At 31.2% G+C, this 25,420-nt stretch overlaps 1 protein-coding gene across 1 annotated transcript in view; it reads right to left on the bottom strand.

The window, feature by feature from the left end:
* The window catches only part of RYa (RYamide), a 108,144-nt gene extending 82,981 nt beyond the window's left edge, over window positions 1–25,163 (bottom strand). The window contains exons 1-4 of the mRNA XM_075311686.1: window positions 25,057–25,163; window positions 24,695–24,950; window positions 24,497–24,553; window positions 24,275–24,418 (exon numbers count right to left, since the gene is read on the bottom strand). Coding sequence (XP_075167801.1) covers window positions 24,275–24,418; window positions 24,497–24,553; window positions 24,695–24,950; window positions 25,057–25,163 — 564 coding nt within the window. The remainder of the gene's footprint in view (window positions 1–24,274; window positions 24,419–24,496; window positions 24,554–24,694; window positions 24,951–25,056) is intronic.
* Window positions 25,164–25,420: the final 257 nt, after the last annotated feature.

The raw sequence follows: 25,420 nt of genomic DNA, 5'->3' as shown, positions 1-25,420 counted from the left end.
AATCAAAAATGTGTTTCTTTACTATAAAAAAAATTTGCCTTAGTTTAACGTCATGCAACTTTAACGAAGGGACGCAAATTTTCAAAATGTGTGTCCTAAATTTCATGAAAAAAATTTTTGGAGCAAAGATTATAAACTTTCTTTTAATTAAAATTTTATTATTTTAAAGAAATTTGTCCTTAATAATGTGTAAATTGCGCATCCTAAAATTGAGGTATATTAATAAAGCTTTTCACGTACAAACAAATGCCAGTTTAAAAATCCAAATTATGACGGATACTTCGAAGTAAAAAATATTTTCTTAAATCCTCAAAATAAGTCTTAGCCTATATTTGAAGCGTATTTATCTTAAATCCGAAGATTCAATATTTCAGTTAATTTAAGGACGATTTCTTTAAATCAAAAATGCGTTTCTTTACTATAAAAAAAAATTGCCTTAGTTTAAAGTCATGCAACTTTAACGAAGGGACGCAAATTTTCAAAATGTGTGTCCTAAATTTCATGAAAAAAATTTTTGGAGCAAAGATTATAAACTTTCTTTTAATTAAAATTTTATTATTTTAAAGAAATTTGTCCTTAATAATGTGTAAATTGCGCATCCTAAAATTGAGGTTGCGTAATCTTTAATATCACGTAAATATTTTTTCCAGTGTAGTAGGACAAAGAAAAAATCATTGATACTGGTAAAGCCTTTTTTCAGTATACTATGAGATTTCTCAACAAACCAAATGCGGTCATGATAAGCGTGTATGTGTCGAAGTGAGGCGAACCAGATTCGTCACTTTTTTTCGCCCTAACCTAACACCGAAATAAATGTTTCGATTCAAACACGAAATAATTATTCAGATGAATTTGTAAATTGAAATTACTTCAATCACGAAAATTATGGTATCAATCACAGAATTAATTAGAGATACAAAATTTAACTGACTTCTTCGGTACTTTCAATTAATTTTTTATAATTAATTCAAATTAAAAATGTAATTATTTTTATGAGAAACTAATTATTTCCGAATAAACTTTTCAATTATATTTTTAATCGGACAAATTTATTATCTCATTAAAATACTAATTGGGACTATTAATATTTTAATTAAAATCATAAATATTTTCTATAATTTTTTTTAATTGACCTTATTTTTTGACTACAGAAAAAGAAAAATAAAAACAAAAATATTTTATAGCAAATAAAAAAGATTAGAAAAGTAGTTGCATAGCTTCCCAGCAAAAAATTTGGAAGATGCTCCAAAGGGACAATTTTAAAAGCACTTCCGAAAATGTTACTACACAGAAACTTATTTTACACCCAGAGAAGGAATATGATCACCTCAAACATGTTTTAAGAGCAAAATGTTATTTTTGGGTGGTGACCATGTAACATGGTTTTCGCAACCATGTTATTTTCTCGGAAATCATGTATCTGATTTCGGCAAGCATAACATTTCGGCAAGAAAATAACATTTTAGTGACAAACATGTTACATGGTCACCATACAAAAATAACATTTTGTTCTTGAAACATGTTTGAGGTGATCATATTCCTTCTCTGCGTGTAGTTGAATTTTTCATAACTCACTGTTTTCATATTTTTAATGGTCAATTCTAACTTGTTTAGTTTGAAATGGTTTAAAAATGTTGTCGAAAAAAATACTAAATCCAATCTAGTTAAATTGCGATTTTTTGAAAATATTTTAGGTCAAACGTTAGAATGCTTAAAAAATCATTAAAAAAAATTATAAAAATTATTTATTTGGCAAAATAATTCTTAAGTTTGCAGAAAGTTTCCTTTACTTTAATAATTTTTTGAGTATTAGTTAAATGAACTAAAAAAGGGGGAAAAAATTATACACAAATGAAGCATAAAGATCTACTAAATTCGCACTTCTCAGAAAATGGTTCATTATTTTTTTTTTTAATTGTAAATTTTACTACAAATGCGCCGATCGGTCTATATAGAGGCCTTACCAAATGAATCGATAAAAACTAAATCCGATACACGTCTTAGGCCCACAAAAACGTGTATGGGATTTAGTTTTTATCGATTCATTTGGTAAGGCCTCTATATAGACCGATTTCACATCTTCAGGGCAAATTGGATAAAAACTACGGTTTCTATAAGGCCAAAATCCCAAATCGGGAGGTCGGACCGATATAGCCCATCTTCGAACTTGATCTGCCTGCAGACAAAAGTTTGTGCAAAATTTCAGCAAGATTGCTTCATTATTGAAGACTGTGGCGTGATTACAACAGGCAGAGAGACAGACGGACATGGTTATACCCATACAAAAAAAAATATTTTTGTCTTTAATCACTATATTATTTGATCCAATTAATTTGTAATTGAAATGGCTTCAATCACAGAAATGATAGTATCAATTAAAAAATGGTTTGAATTTCAATTAAAAAATTAATTGACCCAATTAAAAAATAGTTGATACTATTCATTTTTGTGATTGATTTTTGTTTCAATTAAAAATTTTGTTGAATCAATTAAATTTTTAATTGAATATTTTTATACCCACCACCATAAAATGGTGACGGGGGTATAATAAGTTTGTCATTCCGTTTGTAACACATCGAAATATCGATTTCCGACTATATAAAGTATATATATTCTTGATCAGGGAGAAATTCTAAGACGATATAAGCATGTCCGTCTGTCTGTCTGTCTGTCTGTCTGTCTGTCTGTTGTAATCACGCTACAGCCTTCAATAATGGCGCTATCGTCCCCAAATTTGGCACAGATTAGTTTTTTGTTTGCAGGCAGGTCAAGTTCGAAGATGGGCTATATCGGTCCAAGTTTTGATATAGTCCCAATATAAAACGACCACCCGATTTGGGGTCTTGGGCCTATAAAAACCGTAGTTTTTATCAGATTTGCCTGAAATTGGAAATCCAGAGGTATTTTTGGACCATGAAGAGGTGTGTCGAAAATGGTCCGTATCGGTCCATGTTTTGGTATAGCCCCCATATAGACCGATCTCCCGATTTTGCTTCTTAGGCGTTTAGAAACAGTATTTTCTATCCGATTTGTCTGAAATTGAAAATCTAGAGGTATTTTAGGACCATAAGAAGGTGTGTCGAAAATGGTCCGTATCGGTCCATGTTTTGATATAGCCCCCATATAGACCGATCTCCCGATTTTGCTTCTTGGGCGTCTAGAAACTATATTTACCATCCCATTTACCTCAAATTGGAAATCTAGAGGTATTTTGGGACCATGAAGAGGTGTGTCGAAAATGGTCCGTATCGGTCCATGTTTTGGTATAGCCCCAATATAGACCGATCTCCCGATTTTGCTTCTTAGGGGTCTAGAAACAGTATTTTCTAGCCGATTTGTCTGAAATTGAAAATCTAGAGGTATTTTAGGACCATAAGGAGGTGTGTTGAAGATGGTCCGTATCGGTCCATGTTTTGGTATAGCCCCCATATAGACCGATCTCCCGATTTTGCTTCTTGCGCGTCTAGAAACAGTATTTTCTATCCGATTTGTATGAAATTGAAAATCTAGAGGTATTTTGGGACCATAAAGAGGTGAGTCGAAAATGGTCCGTATCGGTCCATGTTTTGATATAACCCCCATATAAACCAACCTTCCGATTTGGAGTCTTGGGCCTATAAAAACCGTAGTTTTTATCCAATTTGCCTGAAATTGGAAATATAGAGGTATTTGAGGACCATAAAAAGGTGTGCCGAAAATGGTGCCCATCGGTCCATGTTTTGGTATAGCCCCCATATAGACCGATATCCCGATTTTGCTTCTAGGGCTTCTAGAAACTATATTTACCATCCGATTTGCCTGAAATTGGAAATCTAGAGGTATTTGAGGACCATAAAAAGGTGTGCCGAAAATGGTGCTCATCGGTCCATGTTTTGATATAGCCCCCATAGAGACTGATCTCCCGATTTTGCTTCTTGGGCTTCTAGAAACTATATTTTCTATCCTATTTTCCTGAAATTGAAAATCTACAGTTCTTTTGGGACCATAAAAAGGTGTGCCGAAAATGGTGCCCATTGGACAATTTTTTGGTATAGCCCCCATATAGACCGATCTCCCGATTTTGCTTCTCGGGCTTCTAGAAACTATATTTACCATCCGCTTTGCCTGAATTTCTTGAGCTTCTATAAACTGTATTTATTACCCGATTTGCCTGAAATTCGAAATCTAGAGGTATTTTTAGACCACAAATAAGTGTGCCGAAATTTAGGTATATCGGTCCATTTTTTGGTATAACCCTCATATAAACTGATCTCTCGATTTTTACTTCTTGGGCGTCTAGAGACTATGTTTTCTAGCCGATTTGTTGGAAATTCTGGAGGTATTTTAAGATAACAAATACGTGAGTAGCAAATGGTACCCACTACGACGAAGAGTTTTCAAAGAAAACTATCATATTTGATTCATGGTGGTGGGTATTTAAAATTCGGCCCGGCCGAATTTACTGTTGTATATACTTGTTATAACTCAATTAAGACTTTAATTGGGAAAATTTTTATGAAATATTTTTTTTAATCGTCTTAGAATTTCTCCCTGATCAAAAATATATATAGGGTAAGTGTAGCAAATGTGGTATCCCATTTGTTTTTCGATAGCCAAAATTTTTATTTGTCTGACGAGGCTAATATTTTACCACATTCATTTTACTAGTTTTAGCCATCCACGCAACTATGAGCGAAAAATATAAAATAATTTCAGATATATTTGCGAATTTATTAAAAAAAAAACAAGTGTATACGACCTAAGTTCGGCCAAGCCGAATCTTATGTACCCTCCACCATGGATTGCCTAGAAACTTCTACGAAAGACTGTAATAGTTGCCGATGGCAAGGAATGTTAAAACTCCTTAACATCGTCTTCTAAATTGGAATTTAGTCCATAAGGGGTATATATTTGGCCAAAAAAAAAAAAAACAGATTAAAATGCTATATAATTCAGTCCTTGACCGGTATATAATTTTGGGCGGTAAAAAAGAGGCAGAAGTGCAATATGTGGGTCGGTTTATACGGGACTATATACAATTATGAACCTATCTGGTCCAATTTTTGTGTAAAAATTGCTTATTCAGGAAGAAGTAAAATCTGGAGATCGGTTTATCTGTGGGTTTTATATAACTATGGTCCCACATGAACCACTTTTGGCATGGTTGTTGACATGACCATATACTAACCAAATTTCAGCCGAATCTGATGAAATTTTGCGCCTCCAAGTAATTTAATCTCCAAGAGCTTCCCGAGGACAATTTTGGAGATCGGGGCCTATTATGGGGCCTATTATAAACCGATATGGTTGTAAGAGACCATATACTAACACCACGTACCCAATTTCAACCGCATCGGATGAATTTTGCTCCTTCATGGGACTCCGGAAGTCAAATCTGGGGATCGGTTTACATGGGGGCTATATATAATTATGGACCTATACAGACCAATTTTAGTATGAATGTTAGAGACCATAGACTAACACCGCATACCAAATGTCAACCGTATCGGATTTAAATTTGCTCCTCCAAGGGGCTCCGAAGGTCAAATCTGGGGATCGGTTTATATGGGACCTATATAATTATTGACCGATTTTGACAAATTTTTTCACGGGTGTTTGTGGCCATATATTAACACCACGTACCAAATATCAACTGAATCAGATGAATTTTGGTCTTCCAAGAGGCTCCGGAGATCAAATCTGGTGATCGGTTTATATGGGGGCTATATATAATTATGGAGCGATGTGGACTAATTTTTGCATGGTCATTAGAGTCCATATACTAACACCATATACCAAATATCAGCCGGATCGGATGAAATTTGCTTCTCTTAGAGGCTCCGCAAGCCAAATCGGGGGATCGGTTTATATGGGGGCTATATATAATTATTGACCGATGTGGACCAATTTTTGCGAATGTTAGAGACCATATACTAACACCATGTACCAAAATTCAACCGGATCGGATGAAGTTTGCTTCTCTTAGAGGGTCTGCAAGCCAAATCGGGGGATCGGTTTATATGGGGGCTATATATAATTATGAACCGATGTGGACCAATTTTTGCATGGTTATTAGAGGCCATATACTAACACCATGTACCAAATTTCAGCCGGATCGGATGAAATTTGCTTCTCTTAGAGGGTCTGCAAGCCAAATTTGGGGGTCCGTTTATATGGGGGCTATACGTAAAAGTGGACCGATATGGCCCATTTGCAATACCATCCGACCTACATCAATAACAACTATTTGTGCCAAGTTTCAAGTCGATAGCTTGTTTCGTTCGGAAGTTAGCGTGATTTCAACAGACGGATGGACGGACGGACGGACATGCTCAGATCGACTCAGAATTTCACCACGACGCAGAATATATATACTTTATGGGGTGTTAGAGCAATATCTCGATATGTTACAAACGGAATGACAAAGTTAATATACCCCCTATCCTATGGTGGAGGGTATAAAAACTAAATCTGATACACGTCTTAGAGCCACAAAAACGTGTATCGGATTTAGTTTTTATCGGTTCATTTGGTAAGGCCTCTATATAGACCGATTTCACATTTCAGGGCAAATTGGATAAAAACTACGGTTTCTATAAGGCCAAGGCTCCAAATCGGGAGGTCGGTTTATATGGGGACTATATCAAAACATGGACCGATATAGCCCATCTGCAGACAAAAGTTTGTGCAAAATTTCATCAAGATTGCTTCATTATTGAAGACTGTGGCGTGATTACAACAGGCAGAAAGACAGACGGACATGGTCCCAATAATTTTTAATTGAAATGTCTTCAATCACAGAAATGATAGTATCAATTAAAAAATAATTGATACTATTAATTTTTCGGATTGATGTTTGTTTCATTAAAAAATTTGTTGAATCAATTAAATTTTTAATTGAATATTTGTATAACTCAATTAAGACTTTAATTGAGAAAAATTTTAAGAAATATATAGGGTAAGTGCAGCAAATGTGGTATACCCATTTGTTTTTCGATAGCACAATTTTTTGTTTTTGTCCGACGAGGCAAAGATTGTACCACATTAATTTTACTAGTTTTAGCCATCCACGCAACTATGAGCGAAAAATAGGAAACCCATAATTTCAGATATATTTGCGAATTTATTAAACAAAATCATTAAGGACGAATTCATAAAATGTGCATAAAATTCATAAAATGTGAAATGTATACATCGCAATTGCATACATTTTATGCTTATTTAGTACTCGTCAGTTATTTACATCCGCAAATTAATAAATTGAAAATATACCTTCACACAAAACGATATGATTAAGAATCAAACCAAAAAAAAACCATTCGAGCACAGGCAAATGTGACTTTTTCAGCTGACACAAAATAAGAGTTGCAAAAATCTGATGATCTTTTGTTGTTTCATTCTCTGAGTTGGGGACTTGGGGATTTGGTGGAGAATTTCCATAAATTTGGGGATTCCTATAGACAATTTTGTGAAAATTTTATTTCTATGAAAAAGTTTGTCAAAATTTTATTTCTATAGAAAATTTTGTCAAAATTTTATTTCCATAGGAAATTTTGACAAAATTCTATTTCTATAGGAAATTTTGCCACAATTTTATATCTATACAAAATTTTGTCAACATTTTTTTTCTATAGAAAATTTTGTCAAAATTTTATTCGTATAGAAATTTTTGTCAAACTTTTATTTTAGTATAGAAAATTTTGTCAAAATTTTATTTCTATGTAGAAAATTTTGTCAAAATGTTATTTTTATATAGACAATTTTGTAAAAATTTTATTTCTAAATTAAAAAATTGTCAAAGTTTTATTTCTATAGAAAATTTTGTCAAAATTTAATTTAATTTAATTTTTATTCAAAATGTTATTTCTATATAGAAAATTTTGTCGGATGTTTATTTCTATAGAAAATTTATGGTGTACCTCTTTGCAAAATCTACCAAAACATCAAACATTCCAATCTACAAAACAGTAAAAAATCTACACTTTCTGGTAGAATTCTATCAACTTTAGCAACGTGTCTACCACCCAATTTTACTACATTAATATATAGAAGTAAACTTTCTTAAATACAAGGTGACCGAACTCCCATTTTCATATATTCAGCATTCAGCATTTGGAAGACGATCTCCAGACTCTTGGTGTTGTTTTTCGAAATCTTGATGTTATTGCAGCTTGCAAGATTTGACAAAATGTTAATTTTTAAATTATTACTGATTTTCAACAGTAGAGCCAAAAATAAAGAAAATTTTTGTTGTTTTTTTTCAAAAAAAAAAATATATCAAAAATGTATTGGGGATTTTTGTAAAAAAATTTAACTTTAAATTGGGGATTTTTGGGGACGAAAACATTATAATTTGGGGACAAGACCCAGAAAAATACTGGCAACACTGACAGCCACAATATATTCAGCTTTGTTTAGTTATTCGAATGTACACTGAAAAAACAGTGAACCCACCAGGAAGAAAACATTTAGTTAATTTTAGAAAATTTTTAATATTTTTAGAAAATTTTAACTAAACAGTATTACGCTGACATCACGCCGATTACCACAAAAATAAGTAAATAATTTTCGACAAATTCAAGAAAATTTATTAGACATAATTATTTTTTTCCACTTGTTAAAGAAAATTTTGTAGTTTGAAAGAAAAAATTGGAGTTCAAAATTGCAAGAATGTCTTTAGTGACATACGAAGTTCATGATGGACGAATTTGTAGTAAAATTTACAAATTTAAAGAAATAATGAACTATTTGGTGAGAAGTTAGAATTTAGAAAAACTTTTTACTTCATTTGTGTATATTTTTCCCCGTTTTTTAGTTCATTTAGCTAACGTACGCAAAAAATTATTAGTGTAAACGAAACTTTCTCCATATATAATAATTCCATGAACTAAAACAAAGTTAAATTGGCTTTAGTGAAATAGAGAGTTCACTTTTTTTTGAGTGTATGTTGTTAGCTGCTATACCACATTACCAGCCTGTACCATATTTGCTGCACTTACTTTATTTTATATATGTTCGGAAATCGATATTTCGATGTGTTACAAACGGAATGACAAACCTAATATACCCCCATCACCATTCTATGATGGTGATTGTAAAAACTACAAATGTTTTGATTTTCCAAAGGCCCTTCATTGATGTGGTAATCTCACAACGCTACATACTTTGTAGCTATATTGGAGTAGCATATTTAGTTCCTTGTAATGCTATTTCTACCAACAATTATATGACTCATATTTTTTTTAGTAAATTTTAATACTCAACAACACCAACAACAACAAAATAAATAGTCGTTCATAATAGTGGTAAAGGCTTACTGATTGTTGAAAACGTTATCCGTTCGTATGGTTAACATACATATATCGGAAATCCTTTCTCAACAAGATTTTTATAATTTCCTTTTTAATATTAAATAGCATACGAATACAGAATACAACAATAAATCAATTTTTCTTCTTCGAGGCAAAAAAATACAAACAAAACTGGGAAAATCTTAATTTGCATATGTATATATATGTAATATATCTGCGTGTGTGCGAGTCAGTACATGACAAAAGGGTAACGGTGATTACCTTTGTCTACAAATTGATTATTTATGAGACATGGACACCATTAATTGCGAATTGATGTAAATACCTCATTGATGCACATGTAGGTAGGTTTTATTTAAGAAGATTTCCCTTAGGGTAGGGAGAGCTTAAATGCTTTTGATACAGAACGTCTACAAAAAAAAACCTTTAAAAATGGATATATACCTTATTCAATTTCATGGATTACTGTTACCCATTAACTTCTACCACGAAAATAAATGTAAATCTAACAAACCCCATAAAACATCCGTAGATTTGATTTGATTTTAAATTAACCAAATAAACACATACATTTGAGAAATTCTTATATTCAAAACGCTCTCGTTTTTCAAAGAATTGCTTCAATTTGAGAAATTGTTGAGAAAATCGCGTTCTCAACAAAACGCAGAAATTATCCTCAACAGTAAAATTCAACACGTTAGCAACAACTTCTCAGATTGAAAGACAATTTAAACATATTGGAGAATTTCTTGAAAGCAAACAAAATACAAGACCAGTTGAATTCATGTTGATGGGCGATGGGGTTAATCATCATCAAATGAATATGGTGTTGCATATGGAAAGCTCTCATCCTTGTATTTATTGGTAAAGTTGCGCATATCAAATGCAACACTTAGGCTTACAAATTACTTGCTGTCAACACATTCTGTAATCAGTTTGAAATATAGTAAATAATTACAATTTCACAAGTTGTTACTAATATATTGAAAAGTCGTTGCATATTGAATTCTATTGTTGAGGGTAAGGATTTTTATTGAGAACGCGAAATCTCATTTGATTTTTTTATACTCACTACACACAAAAAATTTTTTCTGATTCAATCGCGAAATTGATTGATCCAATTATTTTTTTAATTGAAATGTCTTCAATCACAAAAATTATAGTATCAAATAAAAAATTAATAGAAAGTCAATTTAAAAAATTAATTGATCCAATGAAAAAATTAATTGATCCAATTAAAACATTGATTGACACTATAAATTTTTGTGATTGATTTTTGATTTGTTGAATCAATTGAATCAATTAAATTTTTAATTGAATATTTTTTAAAACTCAATTAAGACTTTAATTGGAAAAATTTTCGTCAATTTTTTTTCTGTGCACCATAGAACGGTGACGGGGGTATAATAAGTTTGTCATTCCGTTTGTAACACATCGAAATATCGATTTCCGACTATATAAAGTATATATATTCTTGATCAGGGAGAAATTCTGTCTGGCTGTATGTCTTTCTGGCTGCCTGTTGTAATCACGCTACAGTCTTCAATAATGAAGCAATCGTCCTGAAATTTGGAACAGAATCTTCTTTTGTCTGCAGGCAGGTCAAGTTCGAAGATGGGCTATATCGGTCTAGGTTTTGATATAGTCCCCATATAAACCGACCTCCCGATTTGAGGTCTTGGGCTTATAGAAACCAGGGCTGTGGAGCCGGAGTCGGAGTCTGAAGATTTTGCTGGAGTCGGAGTCGTAAAAATTTTGCTCGACTCCGACTCCGACTAAACCAAATTGTTTAAAACACTTCACAGTTTTGTAACTAAGCAAGTTTTTACGCAAGTTAGTTTTCATTGCGTTATTCATTCGATCAATGTACAGCATGATTATAAATGAAATCAACTTCCAATTACGACTATCTTTTTATGTTTCCTAGAATGTTAGACTAGCAGATGGGCTGGATCGATCCATTTTAATGGCCATATCAATTTATTTAAAATATATCGAACAATCGAAATTATTTTTTTTTTAATTTTATTTTAAGGCCATATACACCCTCAAAAAAAATCGCTTCTCTAACATATGTTCCAAACATATTTTGCAGGAAGCGCATATATTATTGGATACTGCCGAAACATTAATATGTTTGTTTTATGTGAACATATTATATGTTTGGAAGCATTTTGAGCCCAAAAATATTATATGCTTGGAAGAATTTCCCCAAAGAAGATTGTGCTCATTCCCTAACATAATTTTCACTTCCACGAAATTTTTAGTTCTTGGTACCTTTTTCTGTAATACAAATAATGTTGAAGAAATTATTCAATTTTATAATTTTTTTAATTTTATCTTTCGCCTGGACGGAGAATCGAACCGAGGACCATACAGTTTGTAAGCCAACACACTATCCACTGGGCTACGTTGCAGTTATAGTCACCAGTAGATAATTATCGTTATAAGTTACATTTATATAGCATAGTTTGCAGCGCCCACGAGCCCATGCAAACATAACATTATTTAAAAGAAACATGCATTTGTTTGCCACGTGGAGCAGTGGTCAGCATGTCTGCCTTGCATTCAAAGGGTCGTGGGTTCAATTCCTGCTCCGACCGAACCCATTTTTTTTTGTAATTTAGACATTTATACTATATTAAATTTTTATAATGAAACTTCAAAATGTGGGTTATTAAAGATGTACAGTCAGAAACAGTGCTTGATATAAACGAAATGGCTTTTGAATAAAACATTATTATTTTTTTGCAAAAATAACAATTTTATAACAAAAAACTGTTCTTGGTATAAAAGTTTGAAATTTTGGAAGAAAATCAAAAACTCTTACAAAAGAAGTGTATAAACATACATAAATAATTTTATAATGTACACATAAATTTATTTAGGCATGAACCGTTTTTTACTAGCATTTAATACCATTTTAAATGCCTTTAAAACTTATCGTGTTTTGTACTTAATTACATTTTTATCTTTAAGGCCGTTAAAAAATATGTGTCCATAATGCCAAAATGATAAACAAAACCCTTGTCCACACATACATAAAATTCTCCTCTCAAGGCGAAAACACATGCTCAAATCTCTATGCTCTTGGTTCCGAATGTCTATTCTCTTTACTCCGAATACTCATTCTAATATTCAAATTAAATAATATTTAGACTTAAGCATATCAAATTTATGGCCTTATCATAAAGCAGTTTTCCGAAACAACATACAACCGTTTCACAGATATATGTTTACTCTAAATTTGTACATTTATATATGTTTACATACACACATTATTTTTATGAAACATTCATGCCGCAAACATAATATATTTTAACATATTAAAATATGTGTCCCAAACATTTAGTGTTAGTTTAGGAACATTACATGTTTGCACTTAAATATATTGTGTTTTAAAATTGTGCCCGAAACACATTTTCTTTATATCGGAACATATGAAAAACATATTTTTTTAACAGTGTACATATGTGAAATATATAGCAAATTTTGTCAAAATTTTATTTCTATAAAAAATTTACTCAAAATTACTATAGAAATATTTTTTTCTATAGAAAATTTTGTCAAAATTTTATTTCTATAGAATAGTTTGCAAAATTTTATTTCTATAGAAAATTTTGCAAAATTTTGTTTGTTACACAAAATTTTATTTCTATTGATAATTTTATTTCTATAAAATTTAAGTCAAAATTTTATTTCTATAAAATTTAAGTCAAAATTTTATTTCTATAGAAAATTTTGCCAAAATTTTATAGTAATAGATTGTTTGTTACACAAAATTTTATTTCTATTGATAATTTTATTTCTATAAAATTTAAGTCAAAATTTTATTTCTATAGAAAATTTTGCCAAAATTTTATAGTAATAGATTTTTTTATTAGAAAATTTGGTCAAAATTTTATTTCTATAGAAAATTTTGTCAAAATTTTATATCTATAGAAAATTTTGTCAGAATTTTTCTGTAGAATATTTTGCAGAATTTTATTTACTACACAAAAATTCTTCTAAAATTGTATTTTTATTGATAATTTTTTCAAAATTTTATTTCTATAAGAAAAAATTGTCAAATTTTATTTCTATAGCAAATTTTCTCAAAATTTATTATAGAAATATTTTTCTATATAAAATTTAGTCAAAATTTTATTTCTATAGAAAATTTAGTCAAAATTTTGTTTCTATAGAATATTTTGCAAAATTTTATTTCTATAGAAAATTTTGCAAAATTTTGTTTGCTACACATTTTTTTTGTAATTGTATTTCTATTGATATTTTTTTTAAACTTTTATTTCTATAAAAAATTTTGCCAAATTTTATTTCTATAAAAATTTTATTCAAATTTTATTTCTATATATTTGGTCAAAATTTTATTTCTATAGAAAATTTAGTCAAAATTTTGTTTCTGTAGAAACTACTTGATGTATTTACTAGAACAAAATTTTTCCAAAATTGTATGCTCACTGATACTCACTGATAAGTCGAAAACTTGTAGAAATGACTCAAATTTTCAAAATTTTCAATGAATGAATCATAAATGCATTTTTGCGAAATTATCTAAACAATTATAAATATTTCCTAAATATTGCCCGAGATTTTGTAGAAGTCTGATTTGAGATTTTATCAAAATGTTGATCTAAATACAAAGTTGTGCAGAGTATATTATAATCGGCCCGCCCGACTTTAGACTTTCCTTGCATTTTTATTTTTTGTTAAAATTGTGTTACGTCCCATAACGTTAGATTTAAATTTTAAGTACATAGATTTTGTAGAAGTATATACAATTTTGTCTAAATCGATTCAGATTCAAATTCATGCATATGGGAATATAAACCTTTATATAGCTCGCAACAAATTTAAAGGATTTGAGATAGTATCAGTAATTTTGGTCCACAAATACATATACTGTTGGTATCTTCTCATATTATGATGGGTATTTATATCATTATTTTATTTCCCAGCAAAAAAAATTGGAAGTTGTTCCACAAACATTTCTTTTAAAGCCCATCCCCCATCGAGTTTTTTCAACTTCCGATGCAGTCCTTTTGGACAAGTCCACAAACATTTCTTCTAAAGCGCATCGTGGGATGCCCCAATAATTTTTTTCCACTTCTGATGCAGTCCTTTTGGACAAGTGCACAAACATTTTTTCTAAAGCGCATCTTGGGATCCCCCAATGATTTTTTTCTACTTCCAATGCAGTCCTTGTGGACAAGTGTTAGAAAAAACGCAATCAAGCTATTTTAAGTGCAAATTTTGGACAATTAAAGTTTACAAAAAAATAGAAAACTAATAAAAAAAAAACAGAAAATTAATAAAAAAGTAAAAAAATAATAATTAAAAAAAAAAATAAATTTCATCGCCGCTGGGATTTGAACCTGTGCCATTTGACTTTTTCGCTTCCATGGAAGTTCTTTTGAGAAGGTTTTGCAAATTACGAGAATTTGTAATTTTTTGTTGATTTTTAATGGAAAAAATATATTTATACGAAAATATATGCCGAAAATAAAAAATAAAAGCGATGCATAACATAAAAAATATTTTTTAGAAAAATATTTGATAAAAAAAATTGCCGCTGGTAAGATTTGAACCTGCGTTTCTTATTTTTTCGTTCATACTAATAAAGAACATCTCGAGAAGCAATTACAATGTTATTCCTTGGTGTCGTATTACAATCATATCACAAACATTTGAATTGACCTTTTGACGCTTAACGTTCAATGGCGTTTGTGGCTGAGTGTGCTAAGGCGTTCTGTTATGGTGCCAGCAAACCCAGGTTCAATCCCTGGTCGCAGCGAAAAAGTTTTTCAAATTGTAAAAATTAGATAATAGAAAAATAATAGTGTAATAAAACATATGGATGAAAAAAAGAGTGAAATTGGTAAAATTTTTTTTTTCGCATTTTAAATTTCTTCATTCAAATTAACTTGCAGGGCACAACTTCTACAGCAATGCAAAGGATCCAAAAAGGGAGTACTTCCGTCCTATGACAAGCCCATGTAAAATTCATTGGAGATGATCCAAGTTTGCACTACTTCCGGATCACTGATTGGGGATCCAAACTACTTTTTTGGGAGCTCTTTTTTTGCTGGGTTATTAAACATTGCCCTAAATAAATTTGAAATATAGAGTTCAATTGGCATCTAATGTGAAATTAAGACCTTTTTTGCACACATAAATAAATACGATACTTTATATCGATCCACTTACAGTACCCCCACAATAGAACTACAAATTAGTGGTATTAAAATGAGATTTAGTTATATTACCCGGAGTCGAGCTGATGAAAAATGCTGCAGTCGGAGTCGAGCAAAATTGGCTCGACTCCACAGCCCTGATAGAAACCGTAGTTTTTATCCAATTTTCCTGAAATTGGAAATCTAGAGGTATTTTAGGACCACAAAGAGATGTGCCGAAAATGGTGAGTATCGGTCCATGGTTTGGTATATCCCCCATATAGACCGATCTCCTGATTTTACTTCTTGAGCTTATAGAATTCATAGTTTTTATCCAATTTGCCTGAAATTGGAAATCTAGAGGTATTTTAGGAACATAAAGAGGTGCGCCGAAAATGATGAGTATCGGTCATTGCCCCCATAAAGACATAGAACCCATAGTTTTTATCCGATTGGCCTGAAATTGTAAATATACTGGAATTTTGGACTCACAAAAACGTGTATCGGATTTAGTTTTTACCGGTCCATTTGGTAAGGCCTACATATAGACCGATTTCACTTCTTGAAAATTGCTTGAAACTGAATGTAAAATGTCCAGATTTAACCTCTCGTAATCATTTAAATAAAGGGGGGGGGGAAATCTACAGATTCTAGATTATTATTTAATCATTTTCTTGCACACTTACAAGAAATATTAATGATTCCTCTAAAACTCAAACAAAAATGCCAACATTTTCCTTGTTAAATCGCCACTGCTTAGTCGAAAAGTTGTAAAATGACTCTAATTTTACTAAACTTCTAATACATATATGTCGAGCCATATATATTTTGTAGAATTCTATCAAATTCCGTCCAAATGGAGTGATATTTAAATGTATGTATTTGGGACAAACCTTTATATATAGCATCCAACACATTTGACGGATGTGATATGGTATCGAAAATTTAGATCTACAAAGTGGTGCAGGGTATAATATAGTCGGCCCGCCTGACTTTAGACTTTCCTTACTTGTTTTTCATTAAATTTAGGACACACATTTTTAAAATTTGCCTCCCTTCGTTAAAGTTGCATGTCTTTAAACAAATTTCCCTTAAGTAAAGAAACATATTTTTGATTTAAAGAAATCGTCCCTAAATTAACTGAAATATTGAATCTTTAGATTTAAGATAAAACGTATCAAATATAGGCTAAGACTTATTTTGACGATTTAGTATCTTTGGTTTAAAGTTTTTTTGGAATTTAGAAAATATTTTTAACTTCGAAGTATCTGTCATAATTTGGATGTTTAAACTGGCATTTGTTTGTACGTGAAAAGCTTTATTAATATACCGGAAAAATAGAATGGATATTTGATAAATGAGATCTGTATCCTAATTTTATTTTTATAGATCCTAGATTTAATAAGAATCCTAGAATTAAAGATAGGTCGCAAATTTCCTTATTTTAAAGAACCCGCATTTTGGCTCGGAATCAATACCAAAATCCTTAATATAAATATTAGTCTTATACCTCACATTATTAAAAAATTATCTAATTCCAACCAACCCTGAGAAGTTTTTTTGTCACAGATTTCGGACCAGATATCTTTATAGCTCCCAATTTTGGCAAATATTACACTCTAAAAAAGTTTTCTTGGATCCAAAGATTTTGATTTTTCATAAAGGATTTTGGTATTGATTCCGAGTCAAAAATGGTATTTCTTTAACATAAACGTAGATTTAAATCTAGAATTTATGGATTTTTTTCTTTTCCCCGAAGGAACAAAATGTTTTCTTAATTTCAAGAAAACAACTCTTGGCACATATTTGAAGTTTTTTATCTTCAATCCAAAGATTTAATATTTCACTTATTTTAAATATTATTTCTTTTAAGCAAAAATGTTTTATTCTTAAACGGAGGGTAACAAATTTCAATGATTGGTGTCTTAAATTGAATGGGAAAATTTTTTGAAACAAAAATTATGAAATATCTTTTTATTAAAATTTCTCTGTTTAGATTGTACACTCAAAAAAAGTTTGCTTGGATCCAAAGATTTTGAGCTTCCCGTAAGTATTCTGGTATTGATGCTGAACCAAAGAATCAATACCAAAATAAAGAAATTTTTAGGGACCTATGTAGCTTTAAATCTAGGATAAATAAAATTAAAATTACGATACAGACCTCATTTATCGAGTTTTGGATCTCTTTTTGTGATACGAGGGCAGTTCGGAAACTTCTTAGCCTAGCGCAAAAAGCGCGATATAAACAGAAAAAAGTTAAGTATTTTGGAAACTTCCATCTCTATTATGAACACATGTTAAATTTTGTTTCGATCTGGCAACTCCTTCAGGTGTTCAAAAAAGACGCATCCGCAATCTTTTTTTACAATGGAAAAATTAGAAATGCGTGCTGTCATTAAATATTTACATAAAAAAGGTTTATCGGGACAAGAAATTCATAATGATATGGTGAATGTGTTAGGTGAAAGTGCTCCTTCATATGCAGCAGTAAAAAATTGGGTTGCTGAATTTAAACGTGGTCGTACAAGCATTGAAGATGACCCACGTAGTGGACGTCCAAAAACAGCAGCAACAACAGAAATTGTAGCCAAAGTGCATGATATGGTATTAAATGATCGACGAATAAAAGTGCGCGAAATTGCTAATATCATGGGCATCTCAAATGATCGAGTCCATTTAATTTTGCATGAAGAACTACAGATGAAAAAGCTTTCTGCAAGATGGGTGCCGCATTTGTTAACAGTCAATCAAAAACGCATAACATAAGAATGAAAATTTCTCAAGCTTGTTTGGATCGTTTTAAGATAAATAAAATGGATTTTGATGAGACATGGATCCACCACTATACTCCAGAGACTAAAGAACAATCCAAACAATGGACTGAAGTTGGAGGAAGTGCCCCAAAGAAGGCAAAAACAATTCAATCGGCTGGTAAGGTTATGGCAACGGTTTTTTGGGACTTCAAAGGTATTTTTTTTTATTTTCTTGAGGAGCTGAAAGAAAATTTCGAAATATGGGATTCTATAAAAACTTTTCTTATTCCAATCCAAAAGGAGCTTTGGAACTAAACGATGTAACTAGTTCCTTTTTAGGAACGGATCTGAAAAGACCGATCACTTTAGAGAGCCGGGATCGCCCACATCTATTCCTCGCCACTGTAAGTGCTGTTGGTCTAAGTTCCTTTACAAACCCAAATGAAAATTTCTCAAGTTGGTTGAATTTTACCAAAAATTTTAGATTTTTACTGTTTGGCCGCGAAAACGGCTGAACCGATGTACTTGAAACTTTCAGAGATCGTGGGGGGCACTCATGTGCTGAAAATAGGGTACCTCATTTTTTGACATATGGTCGCGGAGAGGAACCTCCCCTTTGTCCGACTTTTTGAAAATTAGACCAAAGTTGACCGATTTGCTTGAAATTTTCATTGAAGATTGGGGTTGGCATCTAGACAAAGATCCGCTACTTTTTATTTCGACATTTGGCGGCAGAGGGGGGCCTCCCCTTTGTTCGACTTTTTTAAAGTACAGTGAAAAAACTAAAATTCTCTAAATTATCTGAGATTTACAGAAAACATGTGGTGAGGTTATGGAATTAATATGGAGTACCTGATGATTTCATATGTGGTTGGGGAGGGGGACCTCCCCCTTGCCCTTCTTTTTGAAATTTGGAACAAAATTATGCGATTTGCTTGAACTTTTCATTGAATGTTGGGGTTGGCATCTAGACAAAAATCCGTTACATTATTTTTCGGTATTTGGTCGGGGAGGGGGACCTCCCCTTTGCCGATTTTTTTTGTTTGTTTTGAAAGTACAAACAAAACTAAACTCCCCCGACTGAAATTTTACGGAAAAAACGGGTTATGAATTTTATATCAGGTTCCTGACTTTTTAATAAAAATAAAAGGGCATAGGGAGACATCCGCTTCTCTTAAGTACGTACAGAGAAACAATTAAACTTTACCGAGTTACTTGAGGACTGGGGAGAGGTTACGATATTAATAGTTGATACCTGATTTTGTGATATTTGGACGAAAGAGTGGCCGCCCCTTTAGGCTTATAATTTGTTTGACATTTTCTGGGACGTTTACAAAAGATACGCTACATCACTTTTCGATATTTGGTCGGGGAGGAGGTCCTCCTCTAAAACTGCAAAAAAAAAATTAAGTTTTCTTGAAATTTACAAAGGCTGTGGGGGAAGCTTATGAACGAAGAGGCAACCTTCCTTGCCCCACCCTTGAAGGAAAGTTTCAAGAATTTTCAGGGAAGGTTAGGTGTGCTATTCACTACACTCAAAAAAAGTGAACTCTCTATTTCACTAAAGCCAGTTTAACTTTATTTTAGTTCATAGAATTATTATGTTTGGAGAAAGTTTTCTTTACTCTAATAATTTTTTGTGAGCGTTAGTTAAATTAGCTAAACCCGAGGAAAAAAATATACTCAAATGAAGCATAAAGATTAACTAAATTCGTGTCTTCCACAAAATAGTTCAGAATTTCTGTAAATTTGCAAATTTTACCAAAAATGCGTCCATCATGAACTTCGTATGTCACTAAAGACATTCTTGCAATTTTGAACTCCAAGTTTTTGCTTCAAACTACAAAATTTTCTTTACCAAGTGAAAAAACTTAGTTAAGTCTAATAAATTTTCTTGAATTTGTCGAAAAATATTTACTTATTTTTATGACATCGGCGTGATGCCAACGTTTGTAATACTGTTTAGTTAAAATTTTCTACAAATATTCAAAATTGTCTAAAATTAACCGAAAGTTTTCTTCCTGGTGGGTTCATTGTTTTTTCAGTGTACGGTGTTTGTCGATATTGTATCGGGGAAAGTGACGTCCCTTTAAAAAAATAGAGCAAAATTTAAACATCGACTATCTACTTGAAATTTACAGGGAACGTGGGAGGAGGTGATTAAATTTATACATGATTTTTAAATTGGTATATGATTTTTCGATATCTGGTTGGGGAAGGGGAAAATTGAAATAAACTTTGTCGATTTACTTCGATAGAATTTATAGGGACCATTGAGTAGTTGCGAAATTAATATAGGGTACGTGATATCAGGTCGGAGTGGTGCGAAGGTGGGGTGCCCTTTTGTCGGTTTTTTTTTTTTTTTTTTTCTTAAATTGAAAGTAGAGGGTTGTCCATAAATGGGAACTCGGTACATAATTTTATGATTTTTGCACAGGCTTCTGTCAGACTTCTGTTTAGTAAAGAACTTAAATTTACATGAAATTGGTAGCCAACGTTTTAGCAAATGTTAATGTGGTACAATTTTTTACTACGTTTGCTTTTTCCGATTTATTGGATAATATAGTGCTTAATTTTCAGATTTGTTGAGGAAAAGGATACCTTTCCTTGACAAACCACACTTAAAATTCACAAGAAATATAGAAGATTGTCCAACTACTTGAATACAGAACATTATTAAAAAAATTTGGAGGAAAGGGTACACCCTCTCCCGCCGTATTGTACCTATAAACGAAAAATCAAGTAGTCCGATTTGTTTAAAAGAATTCAAATCTTTTCGAATTTGTTTTCAGCACGAAGGATATAGTTGACTAAGTTAACGCAAAATGTTCCTCCAAATACGCTTCGGAAGGCGCAGCGAAGCGGGCCGGGTTACGCTATTTTCTATGTAAACAAAAATGTTTACAATATTTTCTATAAAAATAAAATTTTGACAACAATTTCTATAGAAATAAAATTTTGACAATAATTTCTATAGAAATAAAATTTTGACAATAATTTCTATAGAAATAAAATTTTGACAAACATTTTTCCTACACTGAAAAAACAGTGAACCCACCAGGAAAGAAAATTTTAGTTAGTTTTAGAAAAAATATATTAATTTTAGAAAATTTTAACTAAACTGTATTAGAAACGCAGATGTCACGCCGATTTCACAAAACTAAGTAAATAATTTTCGATAAATTCAAGAAAATTTATTAGACATAATTAATTTTTGTCACTTGTTAAAGAACATTTCGAAGTTTGAAGGAAAAAAATTGGAGTTAAAAATTGCAAAAATGTCTTTAGTACCATACGAAGTTCATGATGGGCTCATTACTGGTAAAATGTACAAATTTTAAGAAATTCTGAACTATTTTGTGAAGACCCGAATTTAGTTAATGTTTATGCTTCATTTGTGTAAAACTTTTTCCTTTATTTTAGTTATTTTAACTAACGTACGCAAAAAATTATTAACGTCATGGAAACTTTCGTAAAACGTAAAATTCCCATGAACTTAAATTAAATTAAATCAGCTTTAGTGAAATATAGGGTTCACTTTTGTTTTGAGTGTACGTTTCCTCTGTTGGTTAAACTACTTTTGTAGTTTATCAACTCATGGTTTTAGACATAAGATTTTCGATAGGAATACAATTTTGACCAAATTTTCTATGGAAACAAACATTTTGCAAATAATACTTTTTTGTTTGGTAGTTTTTTTGGTAACATTTTCTCCAAATGTTGGTAGATTATTTATGACTCTAGCAGCAATCATGTGATAGGTCATATTCCTGAATATGTTTCAAATCTATGTATCAAATCTCGTAATCGCACTTTGTACGAAAATATTTTTCGAGTGTGGCACATAGATAATTTTGATTACACACAAAATTTTTTTTTTCTGATTCAATCACGAAATTAATTGATCCAATTAATTTTTTAATTGAAATGTCTTCAATCACAGAAATGATAGTATCAATTAAAAAATTAATTGAAGGTCACTTAAAAAATTAATTGATCCAATTAAAAAATTAATTGATACTATTAATTGTTGTGATTGATTTTTGTTTCAATTAAAAAATTTGTTGAATCAATTAAATTTTTAATTGAATATTTTTTAAAACTCAACTAAAATCTTAATTGGAAAAATTTTCGTGAAATTCTTTTCTGTGTATATGCACTGAAAAAAACCATGCCCGGTTCCAAAGATTGTCTTTACTTTAAACATTTTGGTATTGATTCCGAGCCAAAGAAGCGGAGAATACAAGTAAGGATACTTTTAAGACACAATTCACTTTTAAATTTGGGTTTTGTGTACTTGCTTCTAGGAAGCAAATTTTAATTTTTCACTTTTTCAGCTTTTTTTCTTCATACGCTATCAAAGTCCTTTAAAAACGAGTTAACGACAACTTTATTTTCCAAATTAAGACTCGACTTCCAGTAGAAATTACGCTATGTTTTAAGTAAAAAATGCCTTTAAAATAAAGTGTTGAAAAACATGTCCTATATTTGAACGATTTTTTGCTTTGTAGTCAAGATGCAAAAAGACAACAAATTTAAAGACAATTTCATTAAATTTAAATAATTTTTCTGAATTATTAAAGTCAACTTGACCTTAGCCTATAAATTTTTTCTTTCATGTTAAGATACCCATTTTTAAGTCAAATCACTTAATTATAAGGACAATATGACTTCATTGAAAAGTTTATCGACTTTTGGACAAGGAAAATAACTTTATTTTAGAGAAATGCGTCTTCTATGCTAAGCAAAATTTGCATTCGTATTTTAAAGACATGAAATCTTTGACCTCACGACAAAATGTTTTTCAGTGTGTAATTATATCACATCATATCTCTGTATATCGGTTCAGATCTAAATTTGATATCTAATAAGTTTCTCCAATTTTTACACGCGTATATATAATGATATCTGCGACATTAGATCTATGCCAATAGCGTGATATGACCAGATATAATTCCACAGTAATTAGATGTTCTCACACTGAAAAAACGCTTACCGGTTCCAAATATTTAGTCTTTAAACTAATGATTTTGGTATTAATTCCGAGCCAAAAAAGCGGAGAATTGAAGTAAACATACATTTAAGACACAATTCTCCTTTATATTTGAGTTTTGCGTAATTTATACTAGGAAAAAAATTTTAATTTATTCGTTTTTTTATGATTTTTTTCTTCATGTCTCGCCTTCGAGTAGAAATTATGCAATATTTCAAGTAAAACCCGTATTTAACGTATTGAAAAACATCTCCTATTTTTGAACCCTTCAAAAAATTTAAAGACTATTTCATTAATTTTAAAGAAATTTTCAGATTTATTAAAGCCACGTTGACCTTAGTAAAACAAAAATTTCTTTCATGTTAAGATACCCATTTTCAAGTGGAATCACTTACGGTTTATCGACTTTTGAACAAAGAAAAAACGATCGACTTTTGAACAAAGAAAAAAATCAGGAAATGCGTCTTCTATGCTTTTGAACAAAGAAAAAACCAGAGAAATGCGACTTCTATGCTATTCACATTCGTATTTTAAGGTCACAAAATCGTTGACCTCGTAACAATATTTCTTTTAAGTGCAGATCTTACCAATTTTGGATATGCTCAAATCTAAAATAGCAAATTGGAACTTTGTAATTTTAAACGGGTGAGCAAAACAATAGATTTCACATTTCTATACCTTTGAACACCAAAACAAATATACATTTCTGTCTTTCGTTAAAAAAAAATTAGACACAGTTCACAAAATTTTGCTTTTTGGAAAACCCCGTTATCATCTAAAGTTTTTTTTATAATGTACTTTCACTTTAAATCTTTTGAAGCGGTGTGTAATTTTAAGACCATTCATTTTTATTTCTTTCACTTCTCTCAAATTGTTCTGGTCGAGAATTTTTTTCTGGTTTCTTTTTAAACTTCAAAGTCCACTCAAATATTTGACACCATAATTACACACCATCCAAACCAAAAATTGCTCTATAATTTGTGTCCTTGTTGTTTGTACCTTATATTTCAGTTTTTTCCTCTTATTCAAAATTAAAAAAAAAAAATAATAAATAACAACACTCACTTTGAGAGCACAGTAATATGAAGCAATCACCACAATAATTATTTCGTTACACCTGTAGCTTTTGACAGTATTGCAAATGGATCCACTTGTCTTGTATTCGAATGTCTGTTTTTCCGGGTGAGTGCGAATATATGTGGTATTTTTCTATAACGGAAATATAAGGATTTGAAACTGACTAACTGACGAGGACAAGATAGACTGATAGCACTACTACTCACTCACTTTCGCACGTTTCAAATGAACAGACTTGAATGAAGAACATCCTGTTTGTGGTCTTGCCTTTTATATCGTCAAATTGAAAGGTGTTGCTGTTGGTTCTTAACACGCACACACACAAATAGCCGTATATAAAAAAAATGCAACAGCAATGATTGTGTGTTGACTGTTACAAATGTTGAGTGTTGAACGAATGACACATACACACACACACTCGCCATCTCGCACTTGAATATACTCAATAAAACATCTGAAACCAAATATCCACAACAGGTTTGTTGAGAAACTTAATCTCAATGTAAGCATGTGTGTGCTTGTAAAGTGAAACATCATAAATTGTGCGTATGTGAAATTTGTATTGCTACAAATGTTTTCTTTCCAATGATTATTGCTGCAGCAACATGTTGCTAGTGCTATGATGAACAGTTTAGTCTTGTTTGCGCTTCTGTCCTCTTCTTCTCTATTATATTTTTAGTTTGATTTGTGATTTCCGTTTCTTGTTAATAGTTTCATGGTATTTAGTTACCACAAGTTTATGGTGGTTTGTGTGTGTGTGGTCGTATTACGTTTTCTTTACCTTTTGTGTGCAATGCTGTGGAGGAGTATGTGGTATAATAATGCAAACGTACATGTTGCTCATACGCTTCGATGTCACAGAATGAATGTTGATCATAATTTTTAGACCCTACACCACTATGAGAACAAGGTATAACAATGATGATGTATCTCACAAAGAATATCACAAAATTTTTCTTCATATAAAAACATAATTAAAATTGCAATAATTAGAATTGGAGTGGATAATCGTGACGTAAAAAGTCGACTTTTTAATTATTCCAAAAATAGAATGCCGACTTTTCAAAACTTCGAAGTCGACTAATTTTTGAAAATATCGGCAAGTCAAAAGCGTACAAAGGTAAAATAGTCGAA

The sequence above is a fragment of the Haematobia irritans genome, chromosome 5, assembly GCF_050003625.1.
Source record: "Haematobia irritans isolate KBUSLIRL chromosome 5, ASM5000362v1, whole genome shotgun sequence".
Lineage (NCBI taxonomy): Eukaryota > Metazoa > Arthropoda > Insecta > Diptera > Muscidae > Haematobia > Haematobia irritans.
The sequence above is the reverse complement of the archived record's forward strand: the minus strand, read 5'-3'. Positions and strand labels throughout refer to the sequence as shown.